The sequence below is a fragment of the Benincasa hispida genome, chromosome 9 (assembly GCF_027475165.1).
Source record: "Benincasa hispida cultivar pf3 chromosome 9, pf3_genome.v1.1, whole genome shotgun sequence".
In the NCBI taxonomy this organism is placed as follows: Eukaryota; Viridiplantae; Streptophyta; class Magnoliopsida; order Cucurbitales; family Cucurbitaceae; genus Benincasa; species Benincasa hispida.
Genome location: NC_143486.1, coordinates 10846020 through 10860590, shown reverse-complemented (window position 1 = coordinate 10860590; position 14571 = coordinate 10846020). Strand labels below are relative to the sequence as shown.

The 14571-nt window shown below is 30.8% G+C and overlaps 2 protein-coding genes across 3 annotated transcripts; one reads left to right on the top strand and one right to left on the bottom strand.

The window, feature by feature from the left end:
• The first annotated feature begins 1859 nt into the window (after positions 1-1859).
• Positions 1860-2894, top strand: LOC120087088 (ethylene-responsive transcription factor ERF003-like). The gene is made up of 2 exons (XM_039043962.2): positions 1860-2044; positions 2179-2894. Exons 1-2 carry the CDS (start codon positions 1962-1964, stop codon positions 2645-2647), a joined length of 552 nt encoding a protein of 183 aa, XP_038899890.1. The 5' UTR covers positions 1860-1961; the 3' UTR covers positions 2648-2894.
• Positions 2895-10748: 7854 nt separating this feature from the next.
• Positions 10749-14096, bottom strand: LOC120085274 (putative receptor-like protein kinase At1g80640). 2 transcript variants are annotated; one of them, XR_005483858.2, is made up of 11 exons: positions 13636-14096; positions 12992-13162; positions 12635-12885; positions 12413-12545; positions 12231-12294; positions 12043-12139; positions 11850-11949; positions 11615-11733; positions 11436-11525; positions 11129-11356; positions 10749-10999 (listed from the first exon to the last, which is right to left on the bottom strand). XR_005483858.2 is itself a non-coding variant. In XM_039041184.2 (10 exons), exons 1-10 carry the CDS (start codon positions 13832-13834, stop codon positions 11195-11197), a joined length of 1386 nt encoding a protein of 461 aa, XP_038897112.1. In that variant the 5' UTR covers positions 13835-14096; the 3' UTR covers positions 10948-11194. The 2 variants fall into 2 exon arrangements, 1 of the variants encoding a protein (XP_038897112.1); XM_039041184.2 differs by having other exon boundaries at positions 10948-11356.
• Positions 14097-14571: the final 475 nt, after the last annotated feature.

The following is a 14571-nucleotide window of genomic DNA, read 5'->3' as shown; positions in this document are numbered from 1 at the left end:
ATGGGAAATGAAAGTAATGTATGAAAGAGGGGATGTGGGTTGACATAGTGAAATGTCATATGGAGAGGTTTCTATGTTAAGAATAAGAGATGATGTGAGCCATGTACCAATGTCCTCTAATTCCCTTCTTCATTTCCCATTTAACATCATATCTCTCTCTCTCTCAACAAATCATTTTTTTTTTTTCTAAATTTGTGTTGAAAAGCTATGTTATTTGTTTTGTTCTCCAATGATTTAATTTTTCGGATATAATAGATTATTGCGTAGATTTACTTGGTTCATCGACCCTATATTCAAGATCTGGCGATGCTATCTTACTTATCTTGCATTGTTTCTTAAAGTGGAGACTATATATCTCTTTTACAGATCAACACGAGTCCTTGCGACATGTTTTGACCTCACTCACATACTTCCTAGAAAACTTTGTAGGGAAGGTTACCCAACAATAGGTTTGCCCTAAGTCCAAGTACAGTTAACCTTAGTTTGGAGTTAGTTTCTATGATCAAGTCATTAAAAAGAAGATACATAGACATAAGAAAGACTTTCTTATGCTCTTTTTTTTTTCCTTTGAGTTCAGCAAAGGCGAAAATGCAAATTGAATCATTGAATACCTTTCAAATGATTATTGGAATTACATCCATTGTGTTATATTTGGATTGGTCTACTGACACATAAACCAGTGACAAAATAAACGTTAGAACATGACATGTTTACTATTAGTGCGGGGGACCACCACATGCATTTATAGTTAATAGACACATTGTGGAAAAGTTTATGTCATATTTAATGTCATTAGGGTGTATAATAAGATTTATTAATGGCATAGATATATGTTCAACCAATTAATTGGGGGCCCAGAGATCGTTGTTAGAGAAAATGATGTTTCCTTTTGTTGGTTTTTGGATATCAAACATCTTGCATGGTCGAGTTCTTTGGCCATACTCCTTGCACAAAACATAAGGTTTTCTAGTTTTAAGTGACAAACAAAGATATATACAACCTTAATTTGATAGATTCATCATGTTTTAATTGATTCTCAAAATTTAAACTCTTTATCATATGATAACTACGATCTTTGATGAATCAATCCTGTTTGATATATTTCAAAATACATATATTTATAATGAATCTAACTATGATACATTTAAGTTAAATTATAAGGTTGATCTTTGAACTTTTATGCAATAAAAGTGTCCAATAAAATTTTAAACTTTCAATTTTTATATATTCAATTCCTGCATATTTAAAATTTTGAAAAAAAAATTATTTATTTATTATGAAATTGAGTTTTAATTTTGTATAAGGAAACGATTGTTAGCCTTAAAAAAAAAAACACAAATTTTGTGAGTTCTTAGATGCAGCCTAATCTCATGTTTTCTATTTCTTTACATAAAAAATATATATATTATTAGATAACTGTCTGAACTGCACAAAGATAGGTGCAACCTAGATAACACTTTATTTTTCTTCATAAAATTGCGAAGATAGGTATCATGGATTTATTAGACGTAAAATTGAAAGATTTATTAAATACAAAATTGAAAGAGTTTTCGGGACTAAATTTATGATTTTAACTAAAATTTTAAGTGAGACCATAGTTTTAAGTAAAATTTAAGGCTCTTCATGTGTGTGTATATATTCTCCTATTCAAATAAATGACTTGCATATGAAAAGGTTAAAAGGATGGGAAAAAAAAAAGAACAAAGGAAAGAAGCAAGAGGCAAAATATGAGGGACCCATATATAATAAAATTGAGAGACAAAAGGTTCCAAATAGAAAAAAGAGAAAGAGAGAGGGAGAGAAAAGAAAAAAAGAAAAGTTCTCTCTATATATATACTTCTCCTCTCCCTCCTTTCATCCTATCACTCACTTTCTCCATTTTCCCACTCTTTATCACACACCAACCAAATTTTTGAACTCTATCACTTCTCTTCTTCTTCTTCTCCGACGACAACCGATCCATGGCCCGACCTCAACAACGCTATCGTGGCGTTCGCCAACGACATTGGGGCTCTTGGGTCTCCGAAATTCGCCACCCTCTATTGTAATTCTTCTTCCTTCCTTCATTTCGAATAGAGCTACAAATTTTCACAGAGAAAGTATCGTATAATTTATACGTTAAAAATATGAACTCTTTTCCTTGTTTGCTGTTGCTTAAAAGCTTTTTTATTGTTTCAGGAAGACGAGAATATGGTTGGGGACGTTCGAGACGGCGGAGGATGCAGCCCGAGCTTACGACGAGGCAGCACGGTTGATGTGCGGTCCAAATGCCCGAACCAACTTCCAATACAATCCAAACGATCAACATTCCTCATCCTCCTCTTCTAACCTTCTCTCCGCCGCGCTTATAGCCAAATTACATAAATGCCATTTAGCCTCACTCCAAATCGCCAAAAAACACATCCACAAACAGCACCCCGCCGGATTCCAGCCCCCTCCACCGAGCATTGCCGGACCCACCACCGGTCGTCGGTGGACACCCGAAGAAACGTGGGTCTACTCCGACGAAGGTCAGATGGAGATGAATGACAATAATAATAATAACAACATTCATCATCAACAATGCCTTCAACCTCTTGAAGATGATCATATTGAACAAATGATACAAGAACTGCTACACCTCGGATCATTCGAAATTATTACATAATTTTTTTTTTTCTTTTTAATGTTGGGTAGCTCCAAATTTCCTCTAGATTTTAGTAATATATATATATACATATATATGATGATGATGATTAGAAATCTTATGGAAATTAAGTGAATTTAAAAACGACCCATTATTCTCAAAATATAATATGCATATTTTGTCACGTTATATATAACTTTTTGTAGATATATATGAATATGGGATCATATGAAATGTAATTTTAATGATGTCACCTTCAAATGGGTTATTCTAAAGTTTGTTGGTAATTTATAAGTGAAAAGACAAGGAAAAAATTAGGGGAAACATATTGATTGAGTTAGTGGCTGCATTGGATCATGAGAAAGGGAAAAGAAAAAGTGTAAAATGAGGATATTAAAAATTATATAAAAATAAAACATAAAAAAATTATAAAATTCATTAAAAAAAAAAAAAAAAAAAAAAAGATAAAGAGACAAAAAAAAAAATGAGAGAGAAAGAAAAAACAAAAAGAGATAGAGATAATTAAATAAAAGAAGCATGATGAAAAGAAAACTTGGTTCTACTGTCTGTTTTTTTAATGGCAATCCAAGTTGAGAGAGATCTTCTCACCAAATCTAAATCTCTTCATAACATATTGATCCAAGGTTTTTAATGTTTTTAATGTCGGATGATATAACATTAAATTTATGTTCCTTTATCTGTTTTAAATTTTTAGGTCGGTAGTTTAGGAAGTTGTGGGTAGAAAATCGCATAAAATAAAGTTGAGTGTGTTTGTAGATGTGCCTCTCCTTTTATTGCTTTTGAAAGAAGTGATTGAGATTAATGGAGGAATCCAAGAAATGGGAAATGGAGTGAAGCCAAATATGAACACATGGGGATTTGTAAACAGAGAAACATGAAGTCTTTCTTTTTAATGTCCATTACCTCTCTCTTCAAGACATTCTCTCATATAAATATATATTCATATGTTTTGGTCTATTTCTTTTTTCTCTCTCTCCTCTTGCTTTCCACTTCTTATAATCAACTTTACAGCTTTGCTTGTTCTTTGAGCAGCTTAATTCCCACCTTTTTGACTCTCTCCCCCACCATGCCTATCCTTCTCCTTCAAACTAACAGCCAAAAAGACCCAAAAAAGAAAAAAGAATAACCAACATTATGACCTAAAAATCACCAAAACAATGTCATTCCTTCCCTATTTGTTTGAAAACCAAGCCTTACAATGTTAGAGATGTGAAAATGGTCAGAAATAAAAAGTCGTGAATGAGATCTATCGGATGAAATCTAAAGAAAGATCACGATGATCACAATCGTTGAAGAAGATTATGTAATGATCGATGAAAGGGAAAGTGAATCATGAAAAACGAGATTGATTGATTGGAGAAGCAAAGTATATAACAAAATAAAGTTTCTTAAATTATAAATTTAGTTCCTATAATTTGAGAAAGTTAAGATCTTTTTTAAACGAAACTAACTCATAAATAGTCTACGTAGTACTAGATATCAATAATGGATTGGATATGCATCAATTTTCCTATATGTATGTGTCAGTGAGAAGTTGTGATCTACTATGCTTTTAGCTAATTGTGTAGGTTAAACATATAGCTGACTAGATAAATAACGTGTTGGATATAAAATAGATTCGGATGGGTTTAGATAGTAATTCTTTGAGTGGGTTTTGAACGTTTTGACTTTTCTTCGTCTTTATTTTCATTGTACGTAATCTCATTTTTTTTATCATGTGATGATTTGATTTCAAATCCTAGATTCTAGTTGCTATCTAAATCTATTGACCGAAGAGATCCTCCCAAATTTATTTATTATGGGTGCGATTGGACTAAACATCTTTAAATGTTTATATTTATGAGATTTTATCAAATTAGATAAAACAGAAAGTTCGTGGGAGTTAATAAGAGAATAAATATTATTGTTGGAAGAGCATAAGAGAAAATATTGAATGAAAATGCACTTTGTCGACTACTTTTGGAAGGACGTGAATATAAGAATTAAGTGAGAAATAATGATGCTTTTTTGGGGAGTGCACAAATATAGGGTAATGTCACTCACGCTTGAGAAACAAGTTCCAACAACTTAGGACCCACATGTTTTTTTCCTTTTTTTTTTTTTTTTTTTTTTCTCTTTAACCTTTTGGAAAAACAAACAAACAAAAAACACATGTGATTTTTGTCTTCAATTTATATTTGCCTTCATGAATATGTTTAGATTATGTTATGTCATTTCCTTTTAATTAACTAATTAATTAATATTACAATTTCATGATTTGTTTCCCTCCTAACATAATCATTACTCTCTAGCTTAAGCTAAGATTCAATTCATTCCCCAATTTAATTCAATTATTTTTCAATTTGTATATTGGGATTTGCATGCATGCCCATGTTACTTAATATGCTCATCAATCATGGAGCTTTAGAGAGAGAGATGTCTCATTAGTTGGAGTAATGATGATTTACAATCATAGTGTAATTTTTGTGAGCTTATAATAGATGGGAATTTTTCTTTTAATATATAGTTTTATTCTCCATCAAATAATTAGCTTAATTTGGGGCTATTTTGTTGGGGCTTCAATGTGTTTAATTTGGATAATCCTTTTTTTAAAAAATTGCATATAGATGGGCAGTTATATTAATTTATCTTTTTAGTCTTTTGGGGTTTGTTTAATGAAGATTTTTCATTATTTTTATCTATTTATTCATAGTTTTTTTTTTCTCACTATTTTCAAATATAAGAAAACGAACCAACTTATTTATAAATATAGTAAAATATCATTGTCTACAGTGATAGATAATGATAGACATCTATCAGTATTTATCACTAATATTGATAGATGTCTATTAATATCTATCACTATCTACTACTAATAAAAAGTGACATTTTGCTATATTTAAAAATATTTACAATAGTTTTGTCATTTAAAATAATTGTCAATTTTCCTTTAAAATTTACTTTTATTTTAAAGAATACTAACCTACTCTTCTTTTTGTTTTTTTTTTTGGTATTTAGCTAAGTTTTTTTTTTTAATAAAAGGACAAAAAAAATTAAAATGATCCATTGTTATCCAATAGGGTCCAAATGTTCTTCAAATATTCATGAATCTAAAAGCAAGTGGCTTTTTCATACTGTTTGGAGAAAGGAGTCATTTGAAAATATTTTGTCTTATCTACTTCTGTGCTTTATAAGTATGTATAAAAAATAATATATATATATATATATATAATGAAAAATGAGAATAAAAATGTGATGTAGAAAGAAAGAAGTGTTTTTAAGGAGTTAGTTCCTTCTCCCTTAGCCATACCTTCACATGGGCTCCCATGTTATCCAAATATACATAGCCACCACAAGCACATGGCTTTTACCCTTCTTCCCCTTTGGGATCCACATGTTCTCCATAGACACAATCCAAATCTTTCTCTCTTAAAAAATATCTATAAATTAAATGTAGGTTCTTTAAATACCTACTTTCATTTGGGTATTTTCAATGTTTATTACCCTTTTTTTTGTCTTTTTATATGGGTGTTGAAGATTGTCTCATACAAGATCTAAAAATCATGAACGAGTCCAAGTCCAAAGAAATTGAGAGATGACATATGGAAACACGGATCGTAAGAAGAAAAGTTAGAACTTCAAGTTTCAAGATTACCAAACCGAATCGAAGGAAATAACCTAGTTGTGCTCGGCCTAGCACTCTACAACCTTTAAGATAGTAATAGTAATCTTCTTTACATTGTCAGCATTACACAACCCACAAACAAGTGTCAGAAGAAGTGCATTATTAATAGTTACATTCGACAACCCCCAAGGAGAAGAAGTAAACTCCTCCAACTTTATTGATCTCTATGTTTAGTAGAGTTATGTACTCCTTGTAGTAATTTAAGCATCAGAGTCGTCAGGTCAACACTATACTAGTGCACTCTCATGTAGGTCGATTAAGAGAAAGAGATCAAATTAGAGAAGTGGGCCGATAGACAAGCCATGAAGGGCCACAATGATGACAAACACATGTGAGTTTCCTGCTCCAATAATATCTTTAAATATAGATTTTCGTTCTTCATTTTTTTATCACAATCTCTACACAATGCTCGACTCCAATCATTTTCTTGACATAACAAATTTGTTGTTTATAGAATGTTGTTTCAATTTTGCAAATAAAGATCAAAATAGTCATTTTTTAAGAGTATATGAATTAGTCAAAACATATACCTTAGAAACAAATTGAAATGAACTAAAGTTAAAAATAAAAGATTAATTATACATTTTGAAAGTATAAAGATAAAAATGAAATAAAACCCTAAAAATATATATAGAAAATACCAAAATTTATCAAGAATAATGTACAAGTCAAGGTAAGAGAATTGTAGCTTAAGAATTATAGGGTTCAATGATGAATGCAATATTTATTAAAGATGGAGAAATGGAAGCATATATTTAGCCAAATTAGTATAACCCCTAAACTTGCCCCTACCTTATCCTACCCTATAATTTAATATTCCTAGGAATTGGTCTATATATTGCTTTTGTTTGTGAAAAGAATAGAAAACTATTGTGAAGTGAAGCTTTTGGTATATTGTGCTTGAGAAGTTTATACCTTTCTTAATATGTATATAAAAAGTTTGAGCCTAATTGTGTGCAACTTGAGAATAAATATAAATCCAACAACTGCCATAAATAACACAAATGAATGTTCTTAGGACAAATATAATATAGTTTGTGGAGTAGAAGTTAGTTGATTTGTATTACCTATGTGAGTATGGTTCAATCATTAAAATTTGAAATTGTAATTCTTCTCTTGAATATACACAATCCACACATGTTTAAAAAGTTTTCATAGGGATGACTTTGAACCTATAATTTCTTACTATATACTTCCATTTTTTGGTTGCTTACCTGTGCATTTTTAAATTATAAAGGACGTTTGGGATAAGGAGTGGTTATTGTAGTTCTAGATTACTATAGTTGGGTTATAATAGTTTGTATTTGAAAGATAGATTATTTTAGATTCGGTTATAATAGTATGTGTTAAAGAACGTCTTGAAATTCAGGCGCAAATGATATAACTAGCGAATACGTTTCTCCTCATGTCTACATATTTTATTGTCTAAGAGGAATTACGCTTACTTATTTTTTAGTAGAGATGTCTTCCTACAGGGACAAAGATTCTCCGATTAGGCAGGGAGTGGAGGAAAAAATTCCCCATGAGCTAAAGGAGGATGAGGGCGGGGAATATCTGCCCCCGCCCTATCCCCTATCACCGCCTCGATTAGCTTCTATATGTTTATTTAGTATAGTTATCTAATGTTATATTATTATTATTATTATTATTATTATTATTATTATTATTATTATTATATAAATATTACATTTAAATTTCAAATTTGATTATTTATTAGAAAGGAAATAAATATGTTTAAATTGAATATTTAAATTTAGATTATATATTTGAATAATTTGATTTATATTTATTTCTTTCTACTAAAAAAGTTAATTAGTTTTTTTAGGGCAAACTTTGAGTAATTTATCTTTAAATTCAAAATGTCATATAAAACTAACCATAATAAACAATTTAGTAATAAAGTTAATTATTTAATTAAATTTTACTCACATTAGTGATTTAAATTAATTGGATTTTTAAAAAAAAAAATAAGGGAAAAAATTCCGCGGGGAACCCGATCCCCATGGAAAATTTCACGGGATAGGGAATGAAATAGGGAGCGGAGATGAGGATGGGGAATGGCATCCCGGCTCCGCCCCGTCCCATGGACATCTCTATTTTTTAATACATATTTGAGATGTAAACTATTTTAGTCTGAGAAAAAAATAGTAAACACTGTAGCCAAGAATAAAAAAAAATGATGAATGTACAATAGTAAAAAGTGTAGCAAATATTAACTACCGTAGCAAATATAAGTTTTGAAATAATAATGATTGTAGCTAATTAGAAACTACAAAATAATATTTATTATAGTAAGGGGTGGTTATTGTAGTCTTAGGATAGTTTGTGTCCAAATGCCTCTAATAAGAAATTCAAAATAATCTTTGTTTTATTTGTTTTCCTTATAAAAGGTACCAAACAAGGTGTAAAGAGATTTCAATTAATTGATGGTATTGTTTGGATTAATTAGAGAAAAAAATGTTTTTCTAAAAAGTCATTTTTATTTAATCTTTTTTTATTAAAATAAATTTTGCAAGTGTTTCAAAAGTTCAAACACTTCAATTTTTTATAAAGTTGTTAATTTTCAAAATTAAATACTCGAAAAAGTTAAAAATACACCTTGAAATTTATAAGTTAATTTTTTCTTTTTTAAGATTAAATTTTCACGTATCAAGAAAATGAAGATTTGAATTTGAATTTTATATATTCTAATATAATTTGTTGTACCTGATATGAATATAATTTTAATCTAATAATCAAACTTTTAAAATTTTAATTTTTCAATATAAAGTTATAGTTATGAAAGTGGGATGACAACTATCAACTACTGGAAAATGTTTCTAATACCTTCATTGAACGTTGTAATTTTTATTCATATAAATTAATCAATTGTTTTTTTTAGTACAAAATAAGGAGAGGAGATTTGAACCACATATCTCGTGGTCACTGATACGTTCATATGTCAATATAGTTATACTCATTTTAACTTAATTAGATTCATATATTAACCTAATATTCATGTTAATTATTGTACATATGCAATATTTTAGAGTAAAATTTTACAACTTATATAGATACACATATATACATACATAAATAAATAGTTTTAATTTGTTAGGTTAAATTACAAGTTTAGTCCATGTATCTAATATATCTCTAAATTTCATTTTTTTTTTCGTAATAGATCTTTGAAATATCACAAATTTTCGAATTTAATTGATCTATTAGATGAGAATTTAAATTTTATATCTAATAAAACTTTACGTTTTTAATTTTGGGTTTAATAGAACCATAATTTTTATGAAATTTGAAAACTCATAGACTAAATTTAAATTTTGACCTATTGTGGGTTCTTTTTCTTTTGACAAAGAGTACGTATGTTATTAATAACTAGGTGGTTCTAATGGTTTGATTTTAGGGATAGTAATTAAGTGTATAGTAACATTTAAAAAAAAAAAAACTATTATAATAAAGTCTATTAGTGATAGACTATGCAATAAACTCTTATTAGTGATACAAATATGATCTATCACAGATAGCCTCTGAAAATTAGATTTAAATTTTAAAATATTTATAATTTTTTTTGTGTTGTGCTATATTTAGCAATACTTTAGTGTGTGCTATATTTGCAATGCCCTCGTAACTCATTTGTGTTTTGAATTTGGGTCTAGCCAACTAGTAAAAGGCCCATTAACTTCAGCCTAAGACAGAGTTCGCTTTGCGATCATTGCGAAATTACTATAAAGTACCATTTGAAAAGATGACACTGTAAAAGGAAAAGACGACACAGTAAAAATGAAAGAATACTAAGACACCAAAACATTTTTAGTGCCGATCATTTTTCCCCTTTTTCCCTTTCATAAAAGTACATACTTTCAATTTCTCAAAAAAATAAAAATAAATAGATACCTTTAGACTTGGTCATATTCCGTTAATTTTCATTTAAACTTTCAATTTAATCAAATTTATTCTATGGTTTAGTATTTAGCACTCTAGACTTTGAATGCAGTGACATAGGTTCATCGCTTGATAGGACCTTCTTTTCTAATTTTTAATTTTTTTAAAAGGTGTTTTAATTGAATGTATTAATTTATATCTTCCATTTAATTTATCCTGTTCACTCATTAAATTCAACCTAATTTCAACAATATTAAGTTTTACACAAATTAACACTCGAAGAACTTTGTCAAGTTTGAGAGAATTTAACAAAAGTTTATCAATTTTATAAACTATGTATGTTTTATATGCTTGAATAAACTCTTAACCAGCTTCAAATGAAAGCTCATTAGAGAATAAAAATGGTAACACTTTCAAATTGGAGGTTAAGATTGTAATTACTTTTCTAAGTTACAATTGGATAAAATTGAAAATTCAAAGTAAACATTGAAACAATTTGACAAATTTAGAAGACATGTTGATTTAAAATTTGTCACATAAATTCATTGAGTCTATAGATCATGAAATTGAAATTGAAATTTCATTATTATTTTGTTTCTTTTCTACTTGGCAATGGTGAACAATAATAACTTCATATCATATGAAGTAGTGAAATATAGGCTTGTCTATCAAGTTTGAGGAGTTGAAGTTGAAGCTCATAAACAAAATCTTTTTTTTTCCCCTTTTTTTTCTTACAGCTGCTAAAGATTGCAAGAGTAGCTGCCGCCTCCCAAGAACATATTTTTCATTTGTAAATCTTCAAAAGACAGCATCTGATCAAGATAAAACAGAGTTACATAAATGGCAATAAAGGGGGGGGGGGGAAGAAGGGAAAAAAAAAAAAAAAAAAGTAAACTGTCTTGTAACACCAAAATCTGCATCTCGATGACACGAAATGGAACCTTTTTTCTTTCGACCCGTGTATTATGTGACTGAACTAAGCAATGAATTCAGTTTACTCCGATCATTCAGCGGGTTGATGAAGGCACTTTTGGATGCAGAGGTTCTGTAATTCTTAGAGATCCTCCAAGCTCTACAGGTACAAGAGGGATGAGAGAATGCAAAACATCGGTAACTAATGGTCGATAACTCGGTTCTGATTGTACACATAAAACAGCTACAGCAGCAACCTGTTTGAATTTAGTAGCGGCTAAGCATGGCTTGAAAAAAGCATCAACAGATTGAACAAGAATAAAGAAATGAACAAACTTGGTATAAGTGCTTCAAATCCATCGTGTCCCTTATAACAGGATCGACAATTTTTGGTAGCTTTGATCTGTCACTGAGCTGTGGGATTGCCTACATTTGGTTGGATGAGATTCATCAAGAAGCTGATTACAATTGATATACGAGAAAAAAACTGGTTGGGAAAGAAAAATATAACATACCCATGAAACTAGAGATTGGGATTGAGTAGGTCCCATCTTCTCGACGGGCTTTTTCCCGGTCAGAAGCTCTAAAAGAACGACTCCAAACGCATAGACGTCGCTTTTATCTGTTAGTTTACCTGGAAAATAGTGGCCATGGACATGGTTTTCATGTCAGAAAATTGATACTCAAAACGAATAACAAACTTTCAAGTTCTTATGGTGGCAACATCAAAATTTCAGAGGATTTGCATACCGTCTAAAAGGTATTCTGGGGCGACATAACCTAAAGTTCCCGAGAGCTTTATGTTTTTATTTTGAGATCCCAAGTTTACAGTAAGGCCAAAGTCAGAGAGCTGAAGCAAGGAAACTGATTGAGTGAGAAACCTTCTCAAAGTTTTAGCTACGAACTAAATTGGGAAATTCAACTGGTTGTGTGAAGATCATACCTTGGCATTAAAGTCTGAATCTAGAAGGATATTCGACGATTTCAGATCCCGATGAACAACAGGAGGATTTCGATGCTCATGAAGATATTCCAAACCTCTGATAATGTAAGCAGTGGTGATTCTTCTACATTGAATGTTGATACAGAAAAAGAAGAGCAAGAGCAATCTAAAGTGAATGATGGATTTACCTTGCAACATCAACAGCAATCTTCATCCGGATATGCCAAGTTAAAGCCGATCCATGAGATGGTCCTAAGAGATGAAACAATAAGTGTGGAATGATAAGTCGATTGTGTTCAAAATTCTCGGCCCTTGACACGTCATATTTTCATTCACACCAGAAAAGGAATGAAAGAAAAGAGAATCATACCGTGCAATTGAGACTCCAAAGATCCATTTTGCATCATCTCATAAACGAGGAACCGTGTCTCGCCATGAATGCAGTGCCCCAAGAGTTTGATTACATTTTGATGTCGTATTTTACACAACCAGTTCACCTCATTCTGCCAAATTATAAATAAAGCACTTCAAGAAGAAATTCACAAACATGAACACAAAAAGCAAGGAAGTAATAGACATTTGATCGATTAACCTCGAATTCTCTTTCAGCGTCCGGTCCTCCATTTTCTATTCTCTTCACAGCTGCCAGCAATTTATCATTGAAGCAAGCTTTGTAAACATGTCCCGTACCGCCTTCACCCAAAATATTGCTTTTGCTAAAGTTATCAGTTGCTGCTTCCAACAGTTTATAATCGATGGTGGAAACCGAACCTTTAAAGTTAGCCAACCTCAAAGAGTTAAATCTCGATATGATGGGATTTAGCGCCGTCCCTTTCGAAGCCTCTTTGAATCATCGACAAAGAGAAAACAAGATTATAAGTTGGTGTACATTCATACTGATTAGAAAGCAACAAAAGAGTTCAATCAAACTAATAGGAAAGGAAAGTACCCAAATTCTTTTGACATTTTCCATCATCAATGTTCGACGTTTTTCGACGATATATCCAAAAACACAAAAGGAACAGCAGTATAACTCCAAGAAGAGTGGAAGAAATAATCAATGCTATAAGAATTCTCTTGTTCAAATCTTGGTGGTGAACTACTTTAACCTCTGCAACTCCTGTATGTTAACAAAATGAGCTTGAACAACACAAATATAAAGCTACAATGAACACAACACACCAAAACGGGGCAAACAATTGGACATTAAAATGCAGTATTTTAAAGACATTAGGGACCAGCAATAAACAAAAAGTGTTAAAAATCTCTTCACTATATTGTCCATATACATAAACTGTCCTATAATTTTTTGACCTTTTCTTCTTGTTCCCATTTTGAAATTGAAAACTCATAGACCTTTCACCTTATGCCCCATGAATAACACAAGTAATTTTCACCCCCCACCCCCACCCCCTTCCCCACATAAAGAGAGAAACATTCTAGTTAGTAGCATTTCAAATTTCAAATTTCAAACAGAACACAAAGCAAAACTCAAATCCCTTCAAAACACAGCTGAGGAAATTGATGAAATCAAAGAAACATGCAGCACAGAAACAAAGGGAAGAACAGAAGAGAAGAGGAGAGGAGAAAAACCTGGGGATTGAGCTTCCATTTTGGCAACAATGAGAGAGATGGGTTGTGTGTGAGAAGCAAAAACAGTGGTAGAACTAGAAATTGAAAACCCAGCAAGGAGTGGTCTGGCATCAATTATTGGGAAGAAGGGATAGAAAACCCACATGGGAAGTAAAATACCAAGAAGATTCATAGCAAAACCTCCTAATCTCTCTCCCATTTGAACACTCTCTTCCCTTCTTCACTCTGTCCACACAACAGACAAAGAACTGCTTCAGCCAAACCAAGAAAGCACTTTTTTTTCTTTATATTTTTAGGTTTCAAAACTTTCAAGCAGTTGTGGAAAAAGGGTAAAAATTTTGAAATGGACATGGAGGAAGGGACCTTGCTAAATATGTGGGGTTGTGGAGAGTGGACAAAACTTGACAGGGCTAAGTTTTTTTTTTTTCCCCTTTTTTCCAGCAAAATTGAAAAATAAAAACACATACTTTATCCACATTTCAAAATATTAATCAGATTTTTAGGTGAAAATTGTAATTTGGAACCGATGTGACAGTGTTCAAATCTTAATTTTTGTTTTGGGTCATCATAATACTATTTCAAGTTTTAACCTTTCTTCAATTTTCGAATATATTTTTTACTTTAATGATAATTTTGATACGTTTGTGATAAAATTGCTAACTTTCGAAGAAAAAAAAATGTAGCAGGGGTATTTTTGTAATTTAACATTAAAAAATATTAGATTTGATTGGTTAATTTGCTTTTACTGCTCATTGGGCCACCCCATGATTTTGAAAATTTCAATAAAATGGTTTAAATTGCTTTGTTCTTTCTTTCTTTCTTTCTTTTTATACCTTATGGAAAGTTCGAATTCGTTATTAATCAAATTTAGTATTCCTATTTGCCCTTTTAATTTTGCCTTGAAAATGGATAAAGTTAACACCTTTATTTTTAAAT